Below are 21,570 nucleotides of genomic sequence, written 5' to 3'. Positions count from 1 at the left end.
CAGAGTGAAGAGGAGGGGGCTCAGCACACATCCTTGGGGGGCCCCAGTGTTCAGTGTGATGGTGCTGGATGTGTTACTGCCGACCCGTACTGCCTGAGGTCTTCCAGTCAGAAAGTCCAACAGCCAGTTGCACAGCGAAGTGTTGAGCCCCAGCTGGACCAGTTTGTGAATGAGCTGTTGAGGGATGATTGTGTTGAATGCTGAACTGAAGTCTATGAACAGCATTCTGACGTATGAGCCTTTTTTGTCCAGATGTGTGAGTGCTGAGTGGAGGGCAGTGGCAATGGCGTCATCGGTCGAGCGGTTGAACCGATATGCAAACTGGAAGGGGTCCAGGGAGGGGGGGAGGACAGACTTGATGTGGTGCATGACTAGCCTTTCAAAGCACTTCATGAGAATAGGAATAAGTGCAACTGGACGGTAGTCATTGAAGCAGGATGGAGACGGCTTCTTCGGGACTGGAATGATGGTGGTAGCTTTGAAGCATGTGGGGACAACTGCCTGACTTAGCGAGATGTTGAAAATGTCTGTGAAGACATCAGTGAGTTCCACTGCACAGTCTCTCAGTACACGCCCAGGAATGTTGTCAGGACCCGGAGCTTTGCGTGCGTTGATCCTGCTGAGGATCAACTCACACTGTCCATTCCATTCAAAGTCAGGTGTGAGAAATTCCTACTTGATACATCTGACTTACAATCCTAGTCTTCTCTTGTCTGATTCTCTGAAGATGATGTATAAAGAAACAAAATAGCAATGCTAGCATTTTTATTTCAAGTGAACGATTGTTAACAGACAAGTTAAATTATACCATCTGTGCAAATTATTTATTCATTATTATTATTATTATTATGCAATTATTTTTTTAGCTTGAATGTTTATCATTAACTGCGTACACCTCCCTGGAGGCCGCCATGTTTTTGTTTTGTTTTTTGTTTTTTTGGCATAATAAATGCATCTAGGCCAGGGTGAATTCAAAGGTTTTCATCCTGAAGTCTAACTTCAATTGGCATTGTGTTGCACTTTACAAAGTATGAAAAGTTCAAAAATTTCGACTTTCAAAGTTGAGTGGAATACAACAAAAACAGTGATTTAGTGAATAAGTTAGGGTATTTCTAACATATAACATTTATTTTCTGACCTGATTTTTCATGTGTGTGTGCATTAAGGGGTTTCGAGCTGTTCCGAGCCAGTATTATAAAGAACATGCATTTCCATCAGCAGGCAGAGAAGAAGTCAATTCAGCAGCTAAAGGAATCGTGAGTTAACACTTTGTCCTTTTTTTTTTTACCATAATCAATAAATCAATCAAAAACTCTCACTATGTCCTTCCTGAACTCTAGTCACTCTATATGTTCTATCTTTATTTTTCCTCAGGATGAAACGCATACGTGACAAACAGCAGAAATATAAAGAAGGACGTAAAACGTCAGATATAGAGGAGCAGCCGTCAGGTTCAAATGCATTACCATTTAAACTAATAGAGCTTTGATCAGCTGTGGTTTGAAATAACTATGCTTAATTGTCGTGGTTCCAATTGTGTAGAAAAATCTGTGGAATTCTATGGAATGGATTTTAATACAGTAAAGTGCATTAAACCGAGTATTATACTCTTGTAGGTAGCTGAAAGCATTATCAAATTAGCAAGAATATTTAAAATGCTGGTTGACCCACATATGAACATTCTATCACTATTTACAAATTTTTTTTGATTACTCATCAGATCTATATGACGTTCTTTTCTTCCGCCATCACTCTCAAATCTTATTTACACTTCGCAATATTAGTGCACCGCTTTCAAGATGTAAAAACCAGTGTCATTTGATATTACATGCATGAATTACGTGAATTAAGTTCTAGAGCTCTGGCAGTTGGGATAGTAAATTTTAAATGAATGGAATGGCATGAGACTGAGAAAATGATTTTTTTTATTTATTTGGTGTATTCTTTTAATAAACAAATAAGAGGAAGGGGATGCTTAGGACACTGTGAGAAAATAATGACTTTTTTAAAATAAACAAATATGCACAAGGAAGGGGATTTTTAGTATGTTGTGAATGATTGTGTTCAAATTCCATGGAAATCAGAAAGGATTTCTGTGAGTGAAAATTCTGTGCAGAGCTACTTGTGAGTGTGCATCAGTCATAATATTACTTGCATATTTCACCTCTCAGGCTCCAAGGAACAGAAGAAGGAGAGACAGTTATCGAAGTCCAAAGGTTGGCAGTATCCTTGGATGGACCATGCAACTGGTATGCTCACAATCAGCTGCTATACTGTCTTACTGAATATCAAGCTTAGCCCTGCCAGAGTCTACAAATCATTTCTTATCATATGAAGATGGCAGTCTTCAGTTTAGATATAATAAAGTTCTGTACACTCCATTGTTATTTTAGTATCTTTTAGTAACTATTGTATTTTTTTTTATATTTTGATTTATTATTTCTTTATTTTTTATTTTAAAGTTTGAGTAATTTAGTAGAGTTTTTGTCCTTTTTATTAGTTATAAATAATTTTTTTAAATTATATTTAATTTTTGGTTTTTATTTTATACATCGTCAATCTAAAGAAAATTAGAAATATTGTTTCTTTTATTTTAAGTCACAAAATTAGTTTTTATAGGTTTAGTTAACTCTAATGACCCTGGTCCACTGTAGAGGACACCATGCATCAGAGGGATTTGGACATATGTGACCCTGGACCACAAAACCAGTCATAAGGGTAAATTTTTCGAAATTGAGATTTATACATCATCTGAAAGCTGAATAAATTAGCTTTCCATTGATGTTTGGTTTGTTAGGATAGGACAATATTTGGCCGAGATACAACTATTTGAAAATCGGGAATCTGAGGGTGCAAAAAAATCAAAATATTGAGAAAATCACCTTTAAAGTTGTCCAAGTGAAGTCCTTAGCAATGCATATTACTAATCAAAAATTAAGTTTTAATATATTTACAGTAGGAAATTTACTAAATATCTTCATGGAACATGATCTTTACTTAATATCTTAATGATTTTTGGCATAAAAGAAAAATCAATCATTTTGACCCAGACAATGTTTTTTTGGCTATTGCTACAAATATACCCCAGCTGTTTAAGACTGGTTTTGTGCTCCAGTGCTGCTAGAGCTGAGTTTAAGCATGAGTATGATGTTTTTGTTTTAGTGTTGAATTCTGGGGAATACTACATGTTTGAGTCTGACAGCGGAGAGGAAGATGAATCCTTTCCGGAGGAACAGAAGCCTCGTCAACAGACTGCCTTTCAGGTGACACGCTTTGTATTGAGTTTGTTCTCTGTTCTATATTTGGTAAGGCAGTTTTTATAGGGATAAGTGTGTAAAGTGTGAGTGTATAAACTGTTTTCCACAGCTGGCATACCAGGCTTGGGTCACCAGCGCAAAAAAAGCCCTGAAAGACCGTCAGCAGAGGCAGAGAGAGCAGAGAGCGGAAGCAAAGAAACAACAAACCTCTCAGGCTACAGGTTAAACATTGACCTATATGCATATGAAACATGCAGTACAAACATAGACAGAGAAACAAAGCAATCAGCTGCAGACTTCATCATTTTACAAATGAATTTTGAGTTGTCTATTTCTCTCGGTGGTTAGCAGATGATGCTGAGGAGGGTGAAGCAGTTTTTGATGGGAACTCCAAAGAAGTGGAGGAGATGCAAGAGGAAGGAGATGATGCAGGTAAGCAAACTCTGTCGTCTTCTGGTCAGTTTTCTCTTTTAGCTCTGATGGCAGAGCAACAGTTTGAGGAGAGTTTTGCTGAGCCAGTTAATTGTAGTTAGTTAAATTATGAAAATATATAGTGTATAGCTAGCTACCTAAATAATAACATATCTAGGTTAATGGCACAGCCATTTGAAAATAACTCTAGCCCCTTTTAAATATGGAGATGTATTACCACCTAACTGTAAGCATCTGAAAAACAGGGCAAAGGCTTGAATTTCACATGACATCCCAGTGCATCATTCTGATTTTACAGCATCTCAAGCCACTGGCCGTGATATAGTGCAGAGGATTCTGGACATACTGAAGTTCCTGTGGGTGCTTTTCTTGGCCATGGTGGACGGATTCACTATGTGGCTTAACTTGCTCACTAAGCAGTATGTAGACACTTCCATGGTCCTCTCTGAGGAGCGCTACCTCTTCATTCACAACATCAGCCAGGTAAGTAACTCACTCACTCAAACATTATCCAATGCGTCGTTGGCATTGTTCTCATGGATTCTGTGCCCTCTACAGAGACCCTCCAGAGAGCCCATGGATGATCAGATATCACAGGACAGTGAGAATCTCACTGTTGAGACATGTCTCGATGAAACTGACACAGACAATGTTCGCTTCAACAGTAATGTCAAGTAAGTCTGGCCTGCCCAGCAGCCAGTTTCCTACATGGATAGTATGTGTACATAACCAGGAATTTGTCAAAAGTGTATGTTTTCATCTGGATAATGTCATTTTTAGAGCGTTTGCTCATCTGTAATATACAAATGACCTTTTGTACAACGACTTTAAATGGTCACTATCACCAGTTTACTTAACTGATTTGTGATCTGGTAATATTCCAGGAGCTTTTCCCACAATATTTTAAAGTCTCTTATGCTCACCAAGGCTGAAATGATTTATTATTATCAAAAATACAGTAAAAACAGTAATATTGTGAAGTATTATTACAATTTAAAATAACTGTTTTCTATTTCAATATATTTTAAAATGTAATTTATTCCTTTGATAGCAAAGATGATTTTCAAGCAGACAATTTTCCGAAATCAGTGCATCATGATCCTATTAAAATGCTGATTTGGTGCTCAAGAAACAATATCAATGTTGAAAAGAGTTTTTGCTGCTTAATATTTTTGTGGAAACCGTGATGCACTACAATTCAAAGGTTTGGTGCATGTAAGATTAAAAAAGAATCAAAGAATCCTGAAAATGTATCACAGTTTCCACAAAAATATTAAGCAGCAAAAACTGATTTTATCATTGAAAATAAAGAACCACAATTAATGAGATGCACCAATAATAATTTAGCACAAAATCAGCATATTAAAATGTTAACTTGTCTTATCATAACTTTGCAAAATCACAAAACTTTGTTTATTTCCAATTTTAAATAAAATTTTGAATCCCAGATTTTCAAGGTGGTCTCAGTCTTTTTCCAATGCTGTGTCATAAAACATTTCTTTTTGGATGTTAGATTTAGTAGATTTAAAAAAAAAAAAAAAAAATGTTTTATGCCATGCTCTAACCAGACATGACAAGCAATTTGCTGGAACCAAACATTCTGTGCCACAGGACAATCACAGCTAATTAGAATATACAGTACTTGATGTTTAATATACAGCTTTGTGGGGAAGGATTTTAGACCAATGTTATTTCAGTGTGGGATGACTCAGTTTCTGTCAGTTACGAGCAAATGTCCCATTTGTTTTGCAGTGTGGTTGAGTTGGAGACACTGGGTGGTTTTCCAAAGTCCCGTGACTTCAGCAGCACAACTCTGTCCTCTGAACTCACATTAGAGCTTGATACAGAACCTTTTTACAGCCAACACACCCACCGCCCTCGACGCTCCAGAACTGCAAGTGAACTGATTTCAGAGAGGTGCTGCTTTCAAATGCTTTGTATGACATGACTGTATGATCTCCTGCCATTATTAAAGGGTGAAACTCAAAAAAAAATATGTCTGGAGTTAGAAATAATATTTTTAAGAAAATCTGTTTAGGACTATGTCTTCCTACTTAGCTTCTTTAAGTTGTACAGCACTTATTTTTCCCATTTCACATTATGTGAATAAAACTTTTTAATAAAATAAAACCTTTTTGCTTTACATTAATGGAGAAAATGTTTATTGATGTTATTAAATAGGCTTCATTTTTATGTAAAATGCCATTTTGGCACCCTATATGTTTCTGCAGTTTAGTTATTGTCTCTGTATTCTCTGTTCCAGGCCGTTCAGTGTTGAAGAGTTGATACAGAGTCGTGAGTTCTACTCGTCCCAGAACCGACTGCTGAAGCTGCTCTTTGCGCTCTATAATGTTCTGGCGGCCCACTCAGAGCTGGTCTGTTATTTCATTATCGTGCTCAATAACCTGGTGACAGCCTCTGTCATCTCACTGGTGCTGCCAATTCTCGTCTTTCTTTGGGCAATGCTGTCTGTGCCACGACCTTCCAAGAGGTTCTGGATGACGGCTATCATCTATACAGAGGTGGGAAGAATGGAAAATACCTTTGTAAAATTGACTTTGTGATTTGATTCAGATATGTAACCCGTGCTGGCAAAATGAGCCGGAATGCGCACAGGCTAATTTTGAGCTACAGGCAAAAAAGTGAAAAATCGTTTTTGAGGTTTTCACAAAAATTTGTTCATTAAGCCTTCGTCTAGCGATCCCAATGCTCCAGATAATAATTTTAGATGTTTAATTACCTTTATTTGTATGTTTTCTGAGAGGAGTAACTTTTCTCCGCTCGTTTCTCACGCTGTCATCCGAAGCAAGCAATCCCGATAAATATACACAGAATTACAGTATTTAAGTATTCACGCAAACATAATCAGGTATGTCTTAAGTGAACGTTCGGGGAACTGTTGGAGGAAAGCATCTGATGTGTAACATTATATTAGATCTGTGCATTACAGTCGGTCTTAATATATAGGCCGTCTCATTAATGTTAATCTAACAATAAAAGAAAATAGGGAATCAACTTGCTGTTCTTGATTGAACTGCTTTAGTAGTTTTAATAATTTATTTGTAATGAACACACTAAAGGGATTCTTACTTGAATACTTTTGTTTAGATGTAAAATGAAAAAGGTAATGCATTATTTGTTTCTTTCTTATATTTGTTCTACTGTTTTTTTTGTGCATATTTTCTTATTTATAATAACAAAGATAAAATAAAAAATAGCTATATTGTGATTATTAATATAGCAATTATTAAGAAAAGAAGTGGGGGAAAAAATGCAACGTTGCTCTGTGATTTTGCTTTGGAACCTTCAGAAAACTTTAACTCGTTTTTTCTGAAAACTGACTTTACTGACTCTATGGACATAAAACAGGTGTAACTCAGTCATTTTTCATCCGATTCCAACAAATCATACATCATTCTGAAAGTCTTTTAATGGAGAATAAAAATAAAAATAACTAATTTTTGTAAATTTGCTCATTGTGACTCATTTTGCCAGCACAGTTCGCATATGTTTCACATAATACAAAAAAAATAATTAAAATGTTAATATAATGCTCATTATATTATCATTATATTGTGTTCATGATAATGCTTTTTAGTTTATTTTATACAATATATATAAAACACTATTTTAACTACCTTTAAAAAGTAAACATTTTTTTCATGAAATTTTTATTTCTATTCTATTGTCAAATCATGCTTCGGGAGGTTAGGTTTAAAAACTAGCTGGCTCATGCTGGTGCTGGTGACTATTCGGACCACCAGCTAGTGGGACTGAGGTTAACCTAGTGGACTATTTTGGTCAAGTTGATTAAGGCTGGTAGACCACCTTGGGCCATAAATAAACCAACTGCTATGTTTCAAAAACAGCTTCACTGCATTAACCCTGTATGTGAGCCAAAATCATCACAACTAAAAGAACTAAAGACTTAAACTACTTCAGTCTGTGTGCATTGAATTTATTTAATACACGAGTTTCACAATTTGAGTTGAATTACTGAAATAAATGAACTTTTCCACGACATTCTAATTTATTGAGATGCACCTGTATATATAGTTGTTTTGAATGTATGGATAGTCAATTTTTCTTAAGGTTCTTCAGTCCAGTAAGTGTTCATCTTGAAATGCTACTAACAATATAAAAGTTATTCTAACGTTTACTTTAGAAAAATCTACAAAGATTTCACTGCAAAAAGACACATGTACCACAACCTGAAGGGGTTGAAGGGTTTTTAGAATTACACTAAAAGGCCTTTTACCTGCTCAAAAAAGTATAAACTATCAATCAGATGACAGAAGGCATGTAGACGATTGTGTACAACGTTTTTTCAGCAAAGTTTTGATCATGTTATGATCATTTAGAGGTCCTTGTGTATCAAATATGGTACATTAGGCTTTAAAGGGTTAAGCTATGACCTATTGTTTACAGCAGAACATGCTTTTCTATATAAAAGGGACATTCTTTTGAAAGCTTTAAAACTTTGCAAAACAGTTACGGGTGGAACAATAATAACTTATTGTGTGTCTCTGGCCTGTGTTTCCCGCAGGTCATGGTGGTGGTCAAATACCTGTTTCAGTTTGGCTTCTTCCCGTGGAATACGGAGTATGAGCTGAAGTTAAATGAGGACAAGCCGTTCTTCCCTCCTCGCATCCTGGGCCTGGAGAAAACTGACAACTACATCCGTTATGATTTGCTCCAGCTATTGGCCCTCTTCTTTCACCGGTCACTTCTCCAGGTATTCTGTCTGGCCTGCTCAAAAAAACAAAAAAAAACAAGCCTAGACTAGTTAAAAATTTCAGATGCGTACCATCTTAAAAGCTGAGTTAAAACATTCATTGTTTCTATTTAAATCTCTTCCAATTCAAAAGATTTGCATTGGTATGGCAGTTACCTTTGCATGCCTAATTTAAAAATAAAATCCAATGTTGACACATCAAGGCATTCTATATGGAATTCATAATCAATCTTGCTATACCATGACGGTGTAGTTTCTGTGAAGATTTACAATCTACAAACACCATTTGTCTTATATTAGGACTTGGCATCTAGTTTGTTCGTGATTCAACGTTTTTCATTTTGACTCTCTCAGCGTTATGGTCTCTGGGACGGCCCTCTGGAAGAGAGGAGCAATCTTTCATCTGCGGAGAAGAGCAAGAATGAAAGAGATGAGAATGTCTTTCAGCTCTCAGATGAAGAGGACAGCCGAGCACAGGCAGAGCCCGACACGAATGTGCTGTCAATGACACCATCGACAGAAACACCGACCGATGCTGAATTACAGACTGACCCAGAAACCGACATACAAACAAATACCACAGAAACCCTTGATACAGTGAAGGAGGGTGGAAAGAAGAAGAGTCGTTTCCTTCGCTTCCGCAAGAAAAAACAGTCAGAAGAAGGTCTGTTGGATATGATTATGATTACAGGATATAAGTATATATTTAAAGGGGTCATACACTCCAAAGAGAAAGGAAAACTTGAAATCGCATCATATGACCCCTTTAATATACCTAAATTATGTCTATAAGATTGTAGAGTTACCTGTACCTGTACCTGTACCTATTATGTGTAGTGTTATTTTGACATGTACATAAACTATCCTCTCACAGACACTAGACAGAAAGAACCTAAGAAGAAGAAGAAAAATAAGTCAAAGAAATGCAGCGTGGACACCAGTAAAAAACTATTGAATGCTATTGGAGGAAAACTCAAAGGACTTTTCTTATCCATGTAAGATTCTTATTGCTTTTGTCTCAAGCCAGCAGGAAAGACTAGATCATTGCAGCTTATCAAAGTCTAGTTGGTTTGATGATGGTCTGTCAGCCCTGATAAATCGTCTAGATCATCTAATGATCATAAATGATCAGATTGGACCAGTTAGCTGGATTTTCCAGGATGGAATTAAACAAATTGTGTTGTTGTGTATTGCACCGTTGCAATATTTTACTTGTTTTTCCACATTAATATAAAAAATGTAGATCACCATTCATAGCAAAGCTACGAGAAGGCAAAGTGTACTGTGGCATTGGTCAGCACACACTCAGTTATTTTGGTAACGCTTTACAATAAGGTCCCATTAGTTAATGCATTAACTAACATTAACAATGAACAATATGTTTGTTACTATATTTATTATCTTTGTTAATGATCTCTGTTAAAAATACAACTGTTCATGTTAGCTCAAGTCCATTAAATAAAATTAACATAGACAACTTTTGATCTTAGTAACGTATTAGTAAATGTTGAAATGAACTGAGATTAATAAATGCTTTAGAAGTATTTTTCATTAATTCATGTTAGCTAATGTAGTTAACTAATGTTAACAAATAGAACCTTATTGTAAAGTCACTATTATTTTTATTCCATCAAAATCCAAACTGTGCACAAGATAAGAAAATAATTGTGCAAAGTCCATTGCAGAAAATATTGAAATGTATATTTTGAATACCCATACACTGAACTTAAAAAGAACTACACATAATATTGGTATATAACATATCATGATCCAGAAATTGACACAATGTTGTATCACCAGTTCCCTGCTGATTCACAGGTCCCTGCTCATCTTGTAGTGGAATTCATGATGTGAAATAATAAGATATTTTGGGTTTGACTGTTTTTCATTTAATCTTGTGGTGTTTTTTCATCTGTGCAGAGTCAAGAATGTCTATAAGCCAACCTGTGGATTCTTCCAGAACATCCTTCATGCAGAGTATCGGGCAGCTACTGATGTCTACGCTCTTATGTTTCTTACTGATGTGGTGGATTTTATCATCATCATCTTTGGTTTCTGGGCTTTTGGAGTGAGTAAAGAAAATCTTACATCTTTAGTCAAAAAATCTTAAAGGAATGCCTACAGGATTTGCATTTGGAATTGCATAATTTGGCATGATTTGGAACAAATCCTTCTCAAGCACTGTGTTGAGTCTGTTCTGTTCTAAGTTAAAACATGAACTCTAAATGCAAATAATAAGATTATGCAACTGCATTTAGGATACCAAATTAAATAGACTTGTTGACTTGAAACCAGTTGAGAACCATTTAAATGTGAAATGTTTGCTCTGTCTCAGAAATACTCGGCGGCGGCAGACATAGCCTCCTCTCTGTCTGAGGACCAGGTCCCCGAGGCGTTTCTAGTCATGCTCCTCATTCAGTTCAGCACCATGATCATTGACCGTGCACTTTACTTGCGGAAGAGCATCTTGGGAAAGCTCATCTTCCAGGTTATACTGGTTTTCGGTATCCACCTGTGGATGTTCTTCATCCTTCCTGCTGTCACTGAGAGGTAAGGGACTGTGTTCAGATGCAGTTTGAGTATCGGAGAATATTCACAGATGATTGACTTTGCAATCATCAAAAATCAAAATCAAGATATTTTTCAAGGAGTATATCATTTTTCTTTATTTTCACAGGATGTTCAATCATAACTCAGTGGCCCAGCTCTGGTATTTTTTCAAGTGCATCTACTTCACTTTGTCAGCGTATCAGATCCGTTGTGGCTACCCTACACGAATCCTTGGAAACTTCCTGACCAAGAAATTCAATCACCTCAACCTCTTCCTTTTCCAAGGGTGGATACTTCTTTTTCTTCATTTTTCAGTGTCTTCTTCAAAAGTTTATTTACTAATAGGATGATATAATAACCACCAATATTTTAGATTAGGCTTAAATGTAATTCATCTGTTTCCTCAGGTTCCGCCTCGTTCCGTTTTTAGTTGAGCTTCGAGCAGTGATGGACTGGGTTTGGACAGATACAACACTGTCTCTCTCTAACTGGATGTGTGTAGAGGACATCTACGCTAATATCTTCATCATCAAGTGCAGCCGAGAGACAGAAAAGGTAGAAGGTCCTCTTTGGCATGCTAAAAAATTTCCCCCCATACCTCAAATTTTGGATTAGTTTTTCATTTGTTATTCAGGTGTATATATGGTCATATGAACCTAGATAAACAGTGAATGTTTGTGGCAATTTCCAGACAGAATATACATCGATGTCCCATTACTACTGACTAAATATATCTGTTTAATAAACTATTATTTGAAATAAAGTTAATCTACCATTAAATATTTTTTTTTAAGAATTTCACAGTTCAGTGCTTTAAACCATATTCAGACATGTCCCACATTTTGTTAAAAGGGTTGCAAAAATGGCAAATCTCATGGCTTATATAATATGTTATTTGATTACCTGAGGTTGATCACTATTTTCGACTTCTAGGTTTTGTACCTTATTCATGGAAATTGTCATATCTTCATCATTTGATTCTGATGTGTACATAATCTTACTTTAGGGCTTAAACTTTGTCTCTGCAGAAATATCCACAACCAAAAGGGCAAAAGAAAAAGAAGATCGTCAAGTATGGAATGGGCGGCATTATCATTCTTTTCCTCATTTGCATCATTTGGTTCCCACTACTCTTCATTTCACTAGTTAAATCTGTAGTGGGTGTGGTTAACCATCCTGTTGATGTCACTGTCACAGTCAAGCTTGGCGGTTATGAGGTAAAATACAATTGTAATATTTCTATGAGTGTTTAATACTTTGATCATTCGGGAGTTTACATTTGAGATTTGATTCATGTGTCTTCATGCAGCCTTTATTCACAATGAGTGTGCAGCAGCAGTCCATCCAGCCTTTCACTGAGCAGGACTACAATCATCTTTCCAATCTGTTTGGAAAAAATGCTGTAAGTGGACATCAACAGTAATATCTCTTATTCTCACATTAATATCCCACTCAATAATAGCTGTTGCCCAGTGATACTGATAACAACAGGGTGTCTGAAATTATGTTATACAATTATATTATGTGCACAATACAATTTAATGACAGCAAATGAAACATACACAAAATTTCTGAAATTAAATTCATTTTTAAAGCCGGTTGCTAAATGGGATGACAGAGGTTGTTGCGGCATTAAACATCATCATGTCAAAAAGGAAAACTCTTACGCTCACAAGTCTGCTTTTACAGCTTCATAGTGTTTAAAATCACACTCTTGCAAACTATTCTAACTCAAACTTTTAGGGAAACTCTTTCAGAAGTTGTTCGTGTTTAGCTGCTAATTCAAAAATGGCGGTCAAAAGTTTCTGTTCATCTTGTTGGTCACGGTAACCCCGCCCCCAGCCCCTGACGCAAGCGGTTCTTACTTCTAGACACACAGTGTTTTGGTGCTACTTACGAACCACTTTTCCTGGTTTGGAGCTGGTGCTTTGGGTGTCGAAAGACAAAGAACCGATTTGAAATAGGCTCTGACTCCGAACCAGCACTCAAACTGCCTTGGTGGAAAAGGGGTAAGTGGGGGGGAGTGAATGAACAACGTTCTCTTCCACCCTCAATACCACGACTGAGGTGCCCTTGAGCAAGGCACCGAACCCCACTGCTCCCTGGGCACCGCAGCAACAATGGCTGCCCACTGCTCCAGGTGTGTGTGCATTACTTACTGCTGTGTGTGTGTGCACTTGGATGGGTGAAATGCAGAGCACAAATTCTGAGTATGGGACACCATACGCCACTTTCACTTCACTTTCATTATCATGATGAACAAAATTTGTAAGAATCATAAACTTTTGTTGGTCACAGCTTATTTTCTTATTTTCTGCAATAATCCAAAAGCCAATGGAAATATCCTGCTGGGTTTTTGTTGAGGGAAAAAGGATATGACAACATTTGTACTTCATTGTAACTTTTTCTAGATATAACAGTCAGCTTGTACATTAATGTCCAATATTAAAATGTGTCCACAGGTGGCTATGCAGTTTATTACCATGTACAGCTATGAAGATATTGTCACAGCCAACATTGAGGGCAGCTCAGGGTCAGTGTGGCGGATCAGCCCACCGAGCAGACAGGAGCTAATAAAGGAGCTGCTTGGCAGCACAGGTGACATGACCCTCCGTCTGGATTGGAACTTCCAAAGGTCAGTTTGATGGAGAAAGACAGTGGTTTTGAATTAAACTTGTTTCTGTTGAGAGTACAGGACCTCATGCTCATTATGTGTTTGTGTCTGAAAGGGACCTGGGGAAAGGTGGGACAGTGGAACATACTTTTGACAGGCACTCCATCAGTTTGTCACCGAAGAACCCAGTCAGAGTGGACCTGGCCTCGCTGCTTTTGGGCACCCGGAAGGATCCTGTGTAAGTTTTGTGACTACATGGGGAAAAAAATTTCAGTCCTCCTAGATGCACTTTTCATGGTAATTTTTTTCACACAGGTAAAATTTGTGAGGTGCACAAGTCATGATAGACACTCTCACTCTCAGTTCACTCTCATCACTTACAAAATCTTGGTTGCAGCTCATTATAAAGTTATTGGCACTAACAACCTAAAATATCTAGGGATCTAAAAGGGATCTAAAATATGGTCATGCTGAATAAGGCATTAATATGTGCTTTATAATTATTAATAAACAGCCAATATGCTAGTAATATGCATGTTAATAAGCAACTAGTGAGAACTTGTCCCTAAACTAAAGTGTAACCCGATAACTGTATTTGCATCCTCACTAATGGACGATTATTTTTATTATAAGCACACCCTGAAGGTCTGTTGCTTTAAATGCTCAAGCTCTTTTAAGTCAAGTGGATTCTGGATTCTTATTGGCTGTCAATATTTTTATCATTCATCAGCTAGAAAGAAAAAAAATCATTAGTTTAGTTTTATTTTAAAAGTTGACAAGGCAGGTTATTGCAGCATAAAAAAAGTTACTTTTTCTCTAGAAGCACAACCTAAAATGTGTCAAATAACATTCAAAACACCACAAATAGGTCATTTATAAAACAATTCAAAAGCACGGGGAATAAAAGAAAGCTACTTATTCACGAAGTGAGCTACAGTCAAAAAGCTGTGCAAAGGCGACAAATTGTCCTTAAGTATGTTAGTGAAGGTACGTATGGTAGCCTCATCACGCCTTTCACTTAATGAAGGGAGAGAAGTTGGGATACCTATTATCTGACAACAATGTTTTTGTACCCTCTCAACTCATCAGAGAGACCTTTAAGCAGTTCACCCCATACTGGGCTTGCATACTCAACAACTGGCCTTATGAAAGTATATTTGCATTAAACATTGCATGGGAGACCCGCTCTCTTTGCAGCACTATGATAATAAATTCTTGGCTGTGACTTTGAAATCATATACTTGATGTGTGCATCCCATGACAAATCAGATGTTATTTGAACTCCAAGCAGTTGGAGTGGAGACTCTGCTGATTACTTGTCTCAAAATTACTGGAGAAGAAGGAGAGGGGATATGATCATCTCTCCTGACACTAATTACCATATCTATTGTCTTAGCTCCACTCATTGCAAATGAGAATTCCTGTCCCCACTCTGCCACTGAGTCCAAGGCCTTCTGAGTTAGGCCAGGTAGAAGCTCAGTGATTGTTAGATCATCAGCATATTTCACAGGAATTATAGACGGGTGCAGATGTAAATCCAAGCTGTTTATACAGATGACAAAAAGTAGAGGGGATAAAAGTCCCCCTGGGGAACACCAGCTGGAATTGGATAAGAGTTGCACACACAGGGACCCCACTTCACCTTTTGCGCTCTGTTACTCAGATAGCTCCTGACAATGAGCCAAAAATCTGCTTCCGGCTTCGCTACCGTTCGGACGTTGTCGTCACGGACCCCCTCAGCATACAGCCGGTGAGTCCCATGAATCTAGTAAATCTCAACCGTTTATACCAAGTGTAGAGGAACAAGCCGAAACTGATTTTCACACTAATCGATGGCACAAACAGGGAGCGAGACCCAAAGGCAGTAGAAACATCAGATTGTCATGAGTTTCTTGTATTGCTGCCGTAGCATCCTCTACCCCAGATTAGGCTATGACAAGGCTTGTGAATACTGGTATTCTACCACCCCCTATACGTCTTGAGAACAGATTTGAAGCATTAATGAATGCGGGTGAGGAATCCCCAAATGTGATTAAACATGGATCGGATCAGCCAGCAGCTAACATCGCTACTAACAGACGCTCAAGGTCGAGCAGACAGCGGCTTTCAGCTCAGAGCACCACGCAGCCACAACAAGCACTGCTCATGGACAACATCCCGGCTGAGCCCTGCCCACAGAGCTCATCACAGACAGACTGTGACGTATCAGAACAGCTTCAAGACTCAGCACCCAAGGACAACTTTCTGGAAAACAGCCAGGTAAGCCAGGACAACATATTTCAGCCACCGGAAACACCAGAGCCACAGCCCCGCTCACCAGACACATTATCCCTCTCTCCAGCATCTCCACTTCTAAGCTTCTCACAGAAAATGGAGGAACTGGTTTATGCTGGGACCAAACTTTCCCACTCTTTTGCTGCAAGCCCCCAGATATCAACTAAAAAACGGCGGGCCCCACAACCATCAAAGCCTGTGGCCCCAGCTTGTCTTCCTCCTTCTGTGAGAGCTCTCTGGCCGCTGCCACAACGCCAGGGCCCAAACCCTCCATCTGCTGTAGGTGAACCAAAAACAACTGATAGCAGCTCTCAGTGATATGTGTCGGGTCCCCGCTATAATAGCAGCAACATTCACAAATGTTTACAGAACAAGCGGGAAACCAGTGCGTCTGTAGCTTTCTCTATTTCTGTTTTATCACGTGATAGAAAGTCTAAGATCTTCTTAAGCCGTACGGCTGACTTATCTAATCTGCGGATTTCCTATTTTTAACTGTTTTAAATTCATTTTAAACCTCTTAAATCAATTGTTAAATCATTTTCAAAGTTTTTTAATTCCTTGTTTTATTGTTGTGATTATTTTTTTTATTATTATTTTATTTTATTTTATGTAAAGCACTTTGAATTACCATTGTGTATGAAATGTGCTATATAAATAAACTTGCCTTGCCTTGCCAAAGGGGCGCCGGACATGCATATCAGACAGAGCATAAAGTAACTGACAAGTTGTGTCAAAAGCTCGAGTAAAATCAACAAAAACAGCATGAATGTCCATTTTGGGATTGTTATTAAGTGCTTCATGCCATATTGTAGGTTCTGATTCAGAGCACTGTCAGTTGATCTGTTCGCCATGAAGCCATGTTGTGATGGAGCAATCTTGGTGACTGTATCCTCCAGATTGTCCAGAATGGCATCTCTGAGGATTGCTTCATACACTTTTCCAACACAGCTGATTAATGAAATCTGGAGGTAATCTGCTGGAAAACTGGGTTTTGATATTTTTTTTTGGAATAGCTTTAACCATAGCCTCCTTCCATTGATTTGGAAAAAAAGTTATGTTGAATGCATGTGTTAAAGATATCACATAACACAGGTGCCAGTTCTTCATGAAAGGTCTTTAAGACCCACGGAGGAATGCAATCAGGACCAGCTTTCACGGCATTCACTTTGCAGAGTCTAGCTTTAACCTGCCCAATACTCAGAGGAGGTATTCGACCATCTGACAGCTTATGGACAACATCTTCCTCAGAGGAGAAGTGTGGATAACTTGATCCCATACGGAAGCAAAATGCTTAGCCAAAGTGTCACACTCATTTTGCAAGATGTTATAATCCTGAGACCTCACATCTCTCCTGTCTTCTTCCATCCCCATTAATGCCTTTACAGACTTAAACCACTGCTTTGGCTTGGTGCAGCGTAGTTCCTCCACCTTGTTCTTGTAATATTGAATCATTGCTGTCTTAATTTTTTTTGGCAACAACAGATTTTTAATTTGTATAATGAGTTTTGTTACCAGAGCAGAATGCACGTTGTCTCGCTTTTATTAAATCTTTAATTTGTATGGTATGTCTTGTCATTTGTAGTAATTGAAACTTTCTTAAATGGAACATTTTTGTCCAGAATAGACATAATAGTGGAAGTAAAGGCACTAACCTTAACCTCAGGGTCAGTAGCCTCATAAATGTGAGAAAAGTACTATTCATGAGAAGGCCCAGTTGTCTGTTTGTCTCAGGAGTACATTTTCTGCAGAAGATGTGTTGAATGGACTTAAGCCCAATCCCAATTCTATTTTATACCCCTTCCCCTTCCCCTTCCCCTTCCCCTACCCCTCCGCCTACCCCTTCCCCTTGTCCCTTTAAACAAAGTGTCAAGGGGTAGGGGTGAAACTAATCCCATAAGAATTGTGACACCACTACTATACGTCACACATCATCATACGTCATCTAGCTCCTACAATACACACACCTATACTGGTGTACTGGTGTGTGCATTAGAGCCTTTAATTACCGTTCTATATTAATGCGCTGCTTACAGACACACACACACACACATCAGATATCGCGCAGTTCACTCATCCAGGAGCAAAGAAACTTGTCAACGCTGCCCCACGACTTTTATTAATAAAAGTTTAAATACTGAATTGCTACATTATATTTTCCAGCAACAAGAGGATAAAATCGCTGTTTTTGAAGTAAACTCCATGTTGCCGCTGAAGCCGGTTTACGCTGAGATAATTCATTCCCCTTCGTGTGAAGTGTGATCCCGAAAAATCTTCGTTTGAAGGGCTATCTGTCCCTTCCCCTCCCCCTATCCCTCCAACCAAAAGAGAATCGAGACACCTCTGCCCCTTCACGTGAATGCGCAAAATGGAGGGGTAAGGGAAAGGGGAAGGGCTAAGGGGTAGAATTGGGATTGGGCCTTAGAATGCCATTTACCAGCATTCATCATGAAGGTCTGATGGTCAGAAGAGCCAACAGGGGGCAAGTGCTCAGGTGACTCATACATAAATGAAATGTTGGTAAAAATTGAGTCAAGTTGATTGGCGTTTCTTGATGCTCCTGACACTACCTGTTTCAGTCTATGTCTGTTACACATGGTTTCAGACTTGTACCTATGTGTCTCCAAGTATGACAATTGCAGCTTGCTGGTAGTTACATTCAATGTTCCTAAGGCAAACATACAAGTATTGTGTAGCAGAGGTGTAAAGAGTACCTAAAAACCATACTTGAGTAAAAGTACAGATACCTTACAGTGAAAATTACTCCACTACATGTTACAAGTCACCAATTCCAAAACAACTTGAGTAAAAGTCTTAGAGTATCTGATTTTAACAGTACTTAAGTATTTTACTTATACTAAATATAGGCTCAAAAAATGCACTCATCAAAGAGACATGCCAGTGAAAAACTAATGTTGTGGAGAAGCTGGGGGAAAAGGCAGAGGCAAGGATCTATGTGCAGGTATTTAAAGGTGCCATAAAATGCATTGATACAATATTTTAAATTGTTCTCTGATATCTACATAGAAGGTATGTGGCTTAGGTAAGGGCAACAAATCTCCAGAAACGGTTTTACATGTCCATTTACAACCCTAGGATTTGTCCCTAGAATGAAATGGTCTGTTTTTACCTTATTTGGAAGGGTCATGAATAATAAAGTTGAGCTCTGCTCTGATTGGCTGTTTCACAGTGTGGCTCATTTCAGTAGCTCACACAGCAGGAAGGAAACACAGGGAAAATATATATTTCAATACTGTCTCTCGCAGTTATATCGTTGGGTAATTATACTGTATATAAAATGCGGGCATCAGGGAGCCACTATTAATATGCGGGGATATGCGAATGCATGATCACTTTTTACTTTTACTTTCACTTTCGAGATTTGCGTTCGCACGTGCTCTGTGTAAACTACAGCGGCAGTACTTACCACACATTTGACAAGATCAGATGCTTGTCAGTGGTGCTCAGGTGGCTTAGGTAAGGGCAAAAAATCTCCAGAAACGGTTTTACATGTCCATTTACAACCCTAGGATTTCTCCCTAGAATGAAATGGTCTGTTTTTACCTTATTTGGAAGGGTCATGAATAATAATGTTGAGCTCTGCTCTGATTGACTGTTTCACAGTGCGGCTCAATGTTGATCTCTGCTCTGATTGGCTGTTTCACAGTGCAGCTCATTTCAATATCTCACACAGCAGGAAGGAAACACAGTGAAAATATATATTTTAATACTGTCTCTCGCAGTTATATCGTTGGGTAATTATACTGTATATAAAATGCGGGCATCAGGGAGCTGCATAATGCAGGATCGCTTTTTACTTTCACTTTCGAGATTTGCGATCACACGTGCTCAATGTAACAGGCTACCATTAGCAAGCAGCTAACCATGTCCCTTTAATGGCTCGCGTTATTTTATTAGAACGCGTGTTATTTGTTTTCCGTGCCTTTCTGAATACATACACCAAAACATCCCTGCACATCACATCCCCTGCACAGCCTGGAACATAACATTTATTTCCATGATCTGCCATTTTCGCTATTATCCTCGCTTGTTTCTTCACAATACCTGCAGAACTTCTGATGAATCGCCTGTGCAGGTTCGGCTGGCGGCTGGCATAGAACATGGGCGGGTATATGCAAATGTTGGGGGGCGTAACTATTAGTGATCCCAACTGTAACGTCACAGTCGGTGTTATGTTCTGATTCGCCTATTTTTCAGTGGTCTTTTGCATGCACGAGATTTACATAAGGAGGAGGAAACAATGGTGTTTGAGGCTCACGGTATGTCATTTCCATGTACAGAACTGTTATTATTCAACTATGCCAAGGTAAATACAGTTTTCCATTCTATGGCACCTTTAAGTTCCCATTTCAAAATGTACATAAATAGATGAAGTATGTATTTAGGGCTGGGTGATATGGCTAAAAATATTATCACAATATATAAAAAAAAATTTTCATACAATATCTATATTTATTCACAATATTCAGAGTAAGATACCTTTTAATTTAGGGCCCCATGAAATCCATTATATTTTCCCCTTAATCCTTTTATCCATTTTTTTTTTCAAGTTTCCGTGTTATAGGATTCAATACAAATTTATCATAAAAAATGGTGTCTAATGAAATGAATTAATAAAACTTCAACATTTATTTTATTATAAACAAAATAAATTAATTTACAACAAAACATTGCATTTTCACTGTCAAGCAAGATGCTGCACAACAGAACTGTATAAATTAATTTAAAAAATACCTTGGTTGTATGAGATTCCTAAAAAATATTATTACTATTACCGTATTGACCCGAATATAAGACAATGTTTTTTTCTTGGAAATACATCTGAAAAAACGCGGTCGTCTTATATTCAGGGTCTAGACTTTGACATGTCAATAATACACCTACAACAATAGGTGGCGCCAAATACGCATAAAACGAGTGTGCCATGAAATACGTAATGTAATGCGTGTTGTAAAGATCGCGAGTAAAAACAAAAGAAAAAGAAAACCTTACAGCTGCATGAGTCGTGACTGTCACGTTAGCCTGATGGCACCAAACTCCCTTTGTGATTTTAAAACGTAAGACAGTACCCAGATTTGAAGACTACAGTAAGATTTAACTTCTACTGTTAATAAGATTTTGGTAGGCTACTATTAGATGGATAGCCTAAATGTCCTAATTCAGATGGGCTACCTCTTTTTTTGTTTTTTTTTAATGGTATATCAAAAAGTGTATATTTTTTAAATGTGATTGTTGGTACATTTTACCAGTTTTTACCATACGTTCAAAACAAAAATTAAAATAGGAAAAAAATGCACTGTGAAAATAATTGAAGACAAAATGTGTTTTACTGAGAAAAAACAAGATTTGGTTTTTAAAAAGCCTTTTTCCAAAAGGTACATCTGGAAAAAGGGGGGGTCGTCTTATAATCAGGGTCATCTTATATTCGGGCCAATACGGTACTTTATTTTAATGAAAATTATAATAATAAGAACTCAGATAAACCATATATTGCCGTAGTTGTGTGTTTATTAGTCACGTTGAATCAATGAAATCAGTTGAATCGTCTGTTTATTCAGCTGCAGCGATTTCCTGGGTTTCTTCTGCGAGGCGTATTTGGAGTTTCAGCGCGAGAGCGCCCTCTGGCCTTTGGATGGAGATTTACTGCTGATCACAGAACCGTGCTTCACTGAAAGATACGCATGACAATC

General features: G+C 37.9%; 1 protein-coding gene across 1 annotated transcript in view; it reads left to right on the top strand.

Moving 5' to 3' along the window:
• The window catches only part of LOC107716500 (piezo-type mechanosensitive ion channel component 1-like), a 71,350-nt gene that overhangs the window by 45,209 nt on the left and 4,571 nt on the right, over positions 1–21,570 (top strand). The window contains exons 25-45 of the mRNA XM_016522979.1: positions 1,167–1,256; positions 1,375–1,451; positions 2,172–2,249; positions 3,163–3,263; positions 3,367–3,478; positions 3,609–3,689; positions 3,988–4,172; positions 4,248–4,363; positions 5,442–5,606; positions 5,953–6,211; positions 8,236–8,424; positions 8,779–9,088; positions 9,299–9,419; positions 10,345–10,492; positions 10,760–10,974; positions 11,102–11,260; positions 11,382–11,529; positions 12,003–12,191; positions 12,284–12,376; positions 13,437–13,609; positions 13,704–13,826. Of these exons, the coding sequence (XP_016378465.1) occupies positions 1,167–1,256; positions 1,375–1,451; positions 2,172–2,249; positions 3,163–3,263; positions 3,367–3,478; positions 3,609–3,689; positions 3,988–4,172; positions 4,248–4,363; positions 5,442–5,606; positions 5,953–6,211; positions 8,236–8,424; positions 8,779–9,088; positions 9,299–9,419; positions 10,345–10,492; positions 10,760–10,974; positions 11,102–11,260; positions 11,382–11,529; positions 12,003–12,191; positions 12,284–12,376; positions 13,437–13,609; positions 13,704–13,826 (3,132 nt within the window). The remainder of the gene's footprint in view (positions 1–1,166; positions 1,257–1,374; positions 1,452–2,171; positions 2,250–3,162; positions 3,264–3,366; positions 3,479–3,608; positions 3,690–3,987; positions 4,173–4,247; positions 4,364–5,441; positions 5,607–5,952; positions 6,212–8,235; positions 8,425–8,778; positions 9,089–9,298; positions 9,420–10,344; positions 10,493–10,759; positions 10,975–11,101; positions 11,261–11,381; positions 11,530–12,002; positions 12,192–12,283; positions 12,377–13,436; positions 13,610–13,703; positions 13,827–21,570) is intronic.

This window comes from Sinocyclocheilus rhinocerous, unplaced genomic scaffold, assembly GCF_001515625.1.
Source record: "Sinocyclocheilus rhinocerous isolate Xijiao unplaced genomic scaffold, SAMN03320098_v1.1 scaffold1411, whole genome shotgun sequence".
NCBI lineage: Eukaryota > Metazoa > Chordata > Actinopteri > Cypriniformes > Cyprinidae > Sinocyclocheilus > Sinocyclocheilus rhinocerous.
This window is presented reverse-complemented; position numbering and strand designations above follow the sequence as displayed.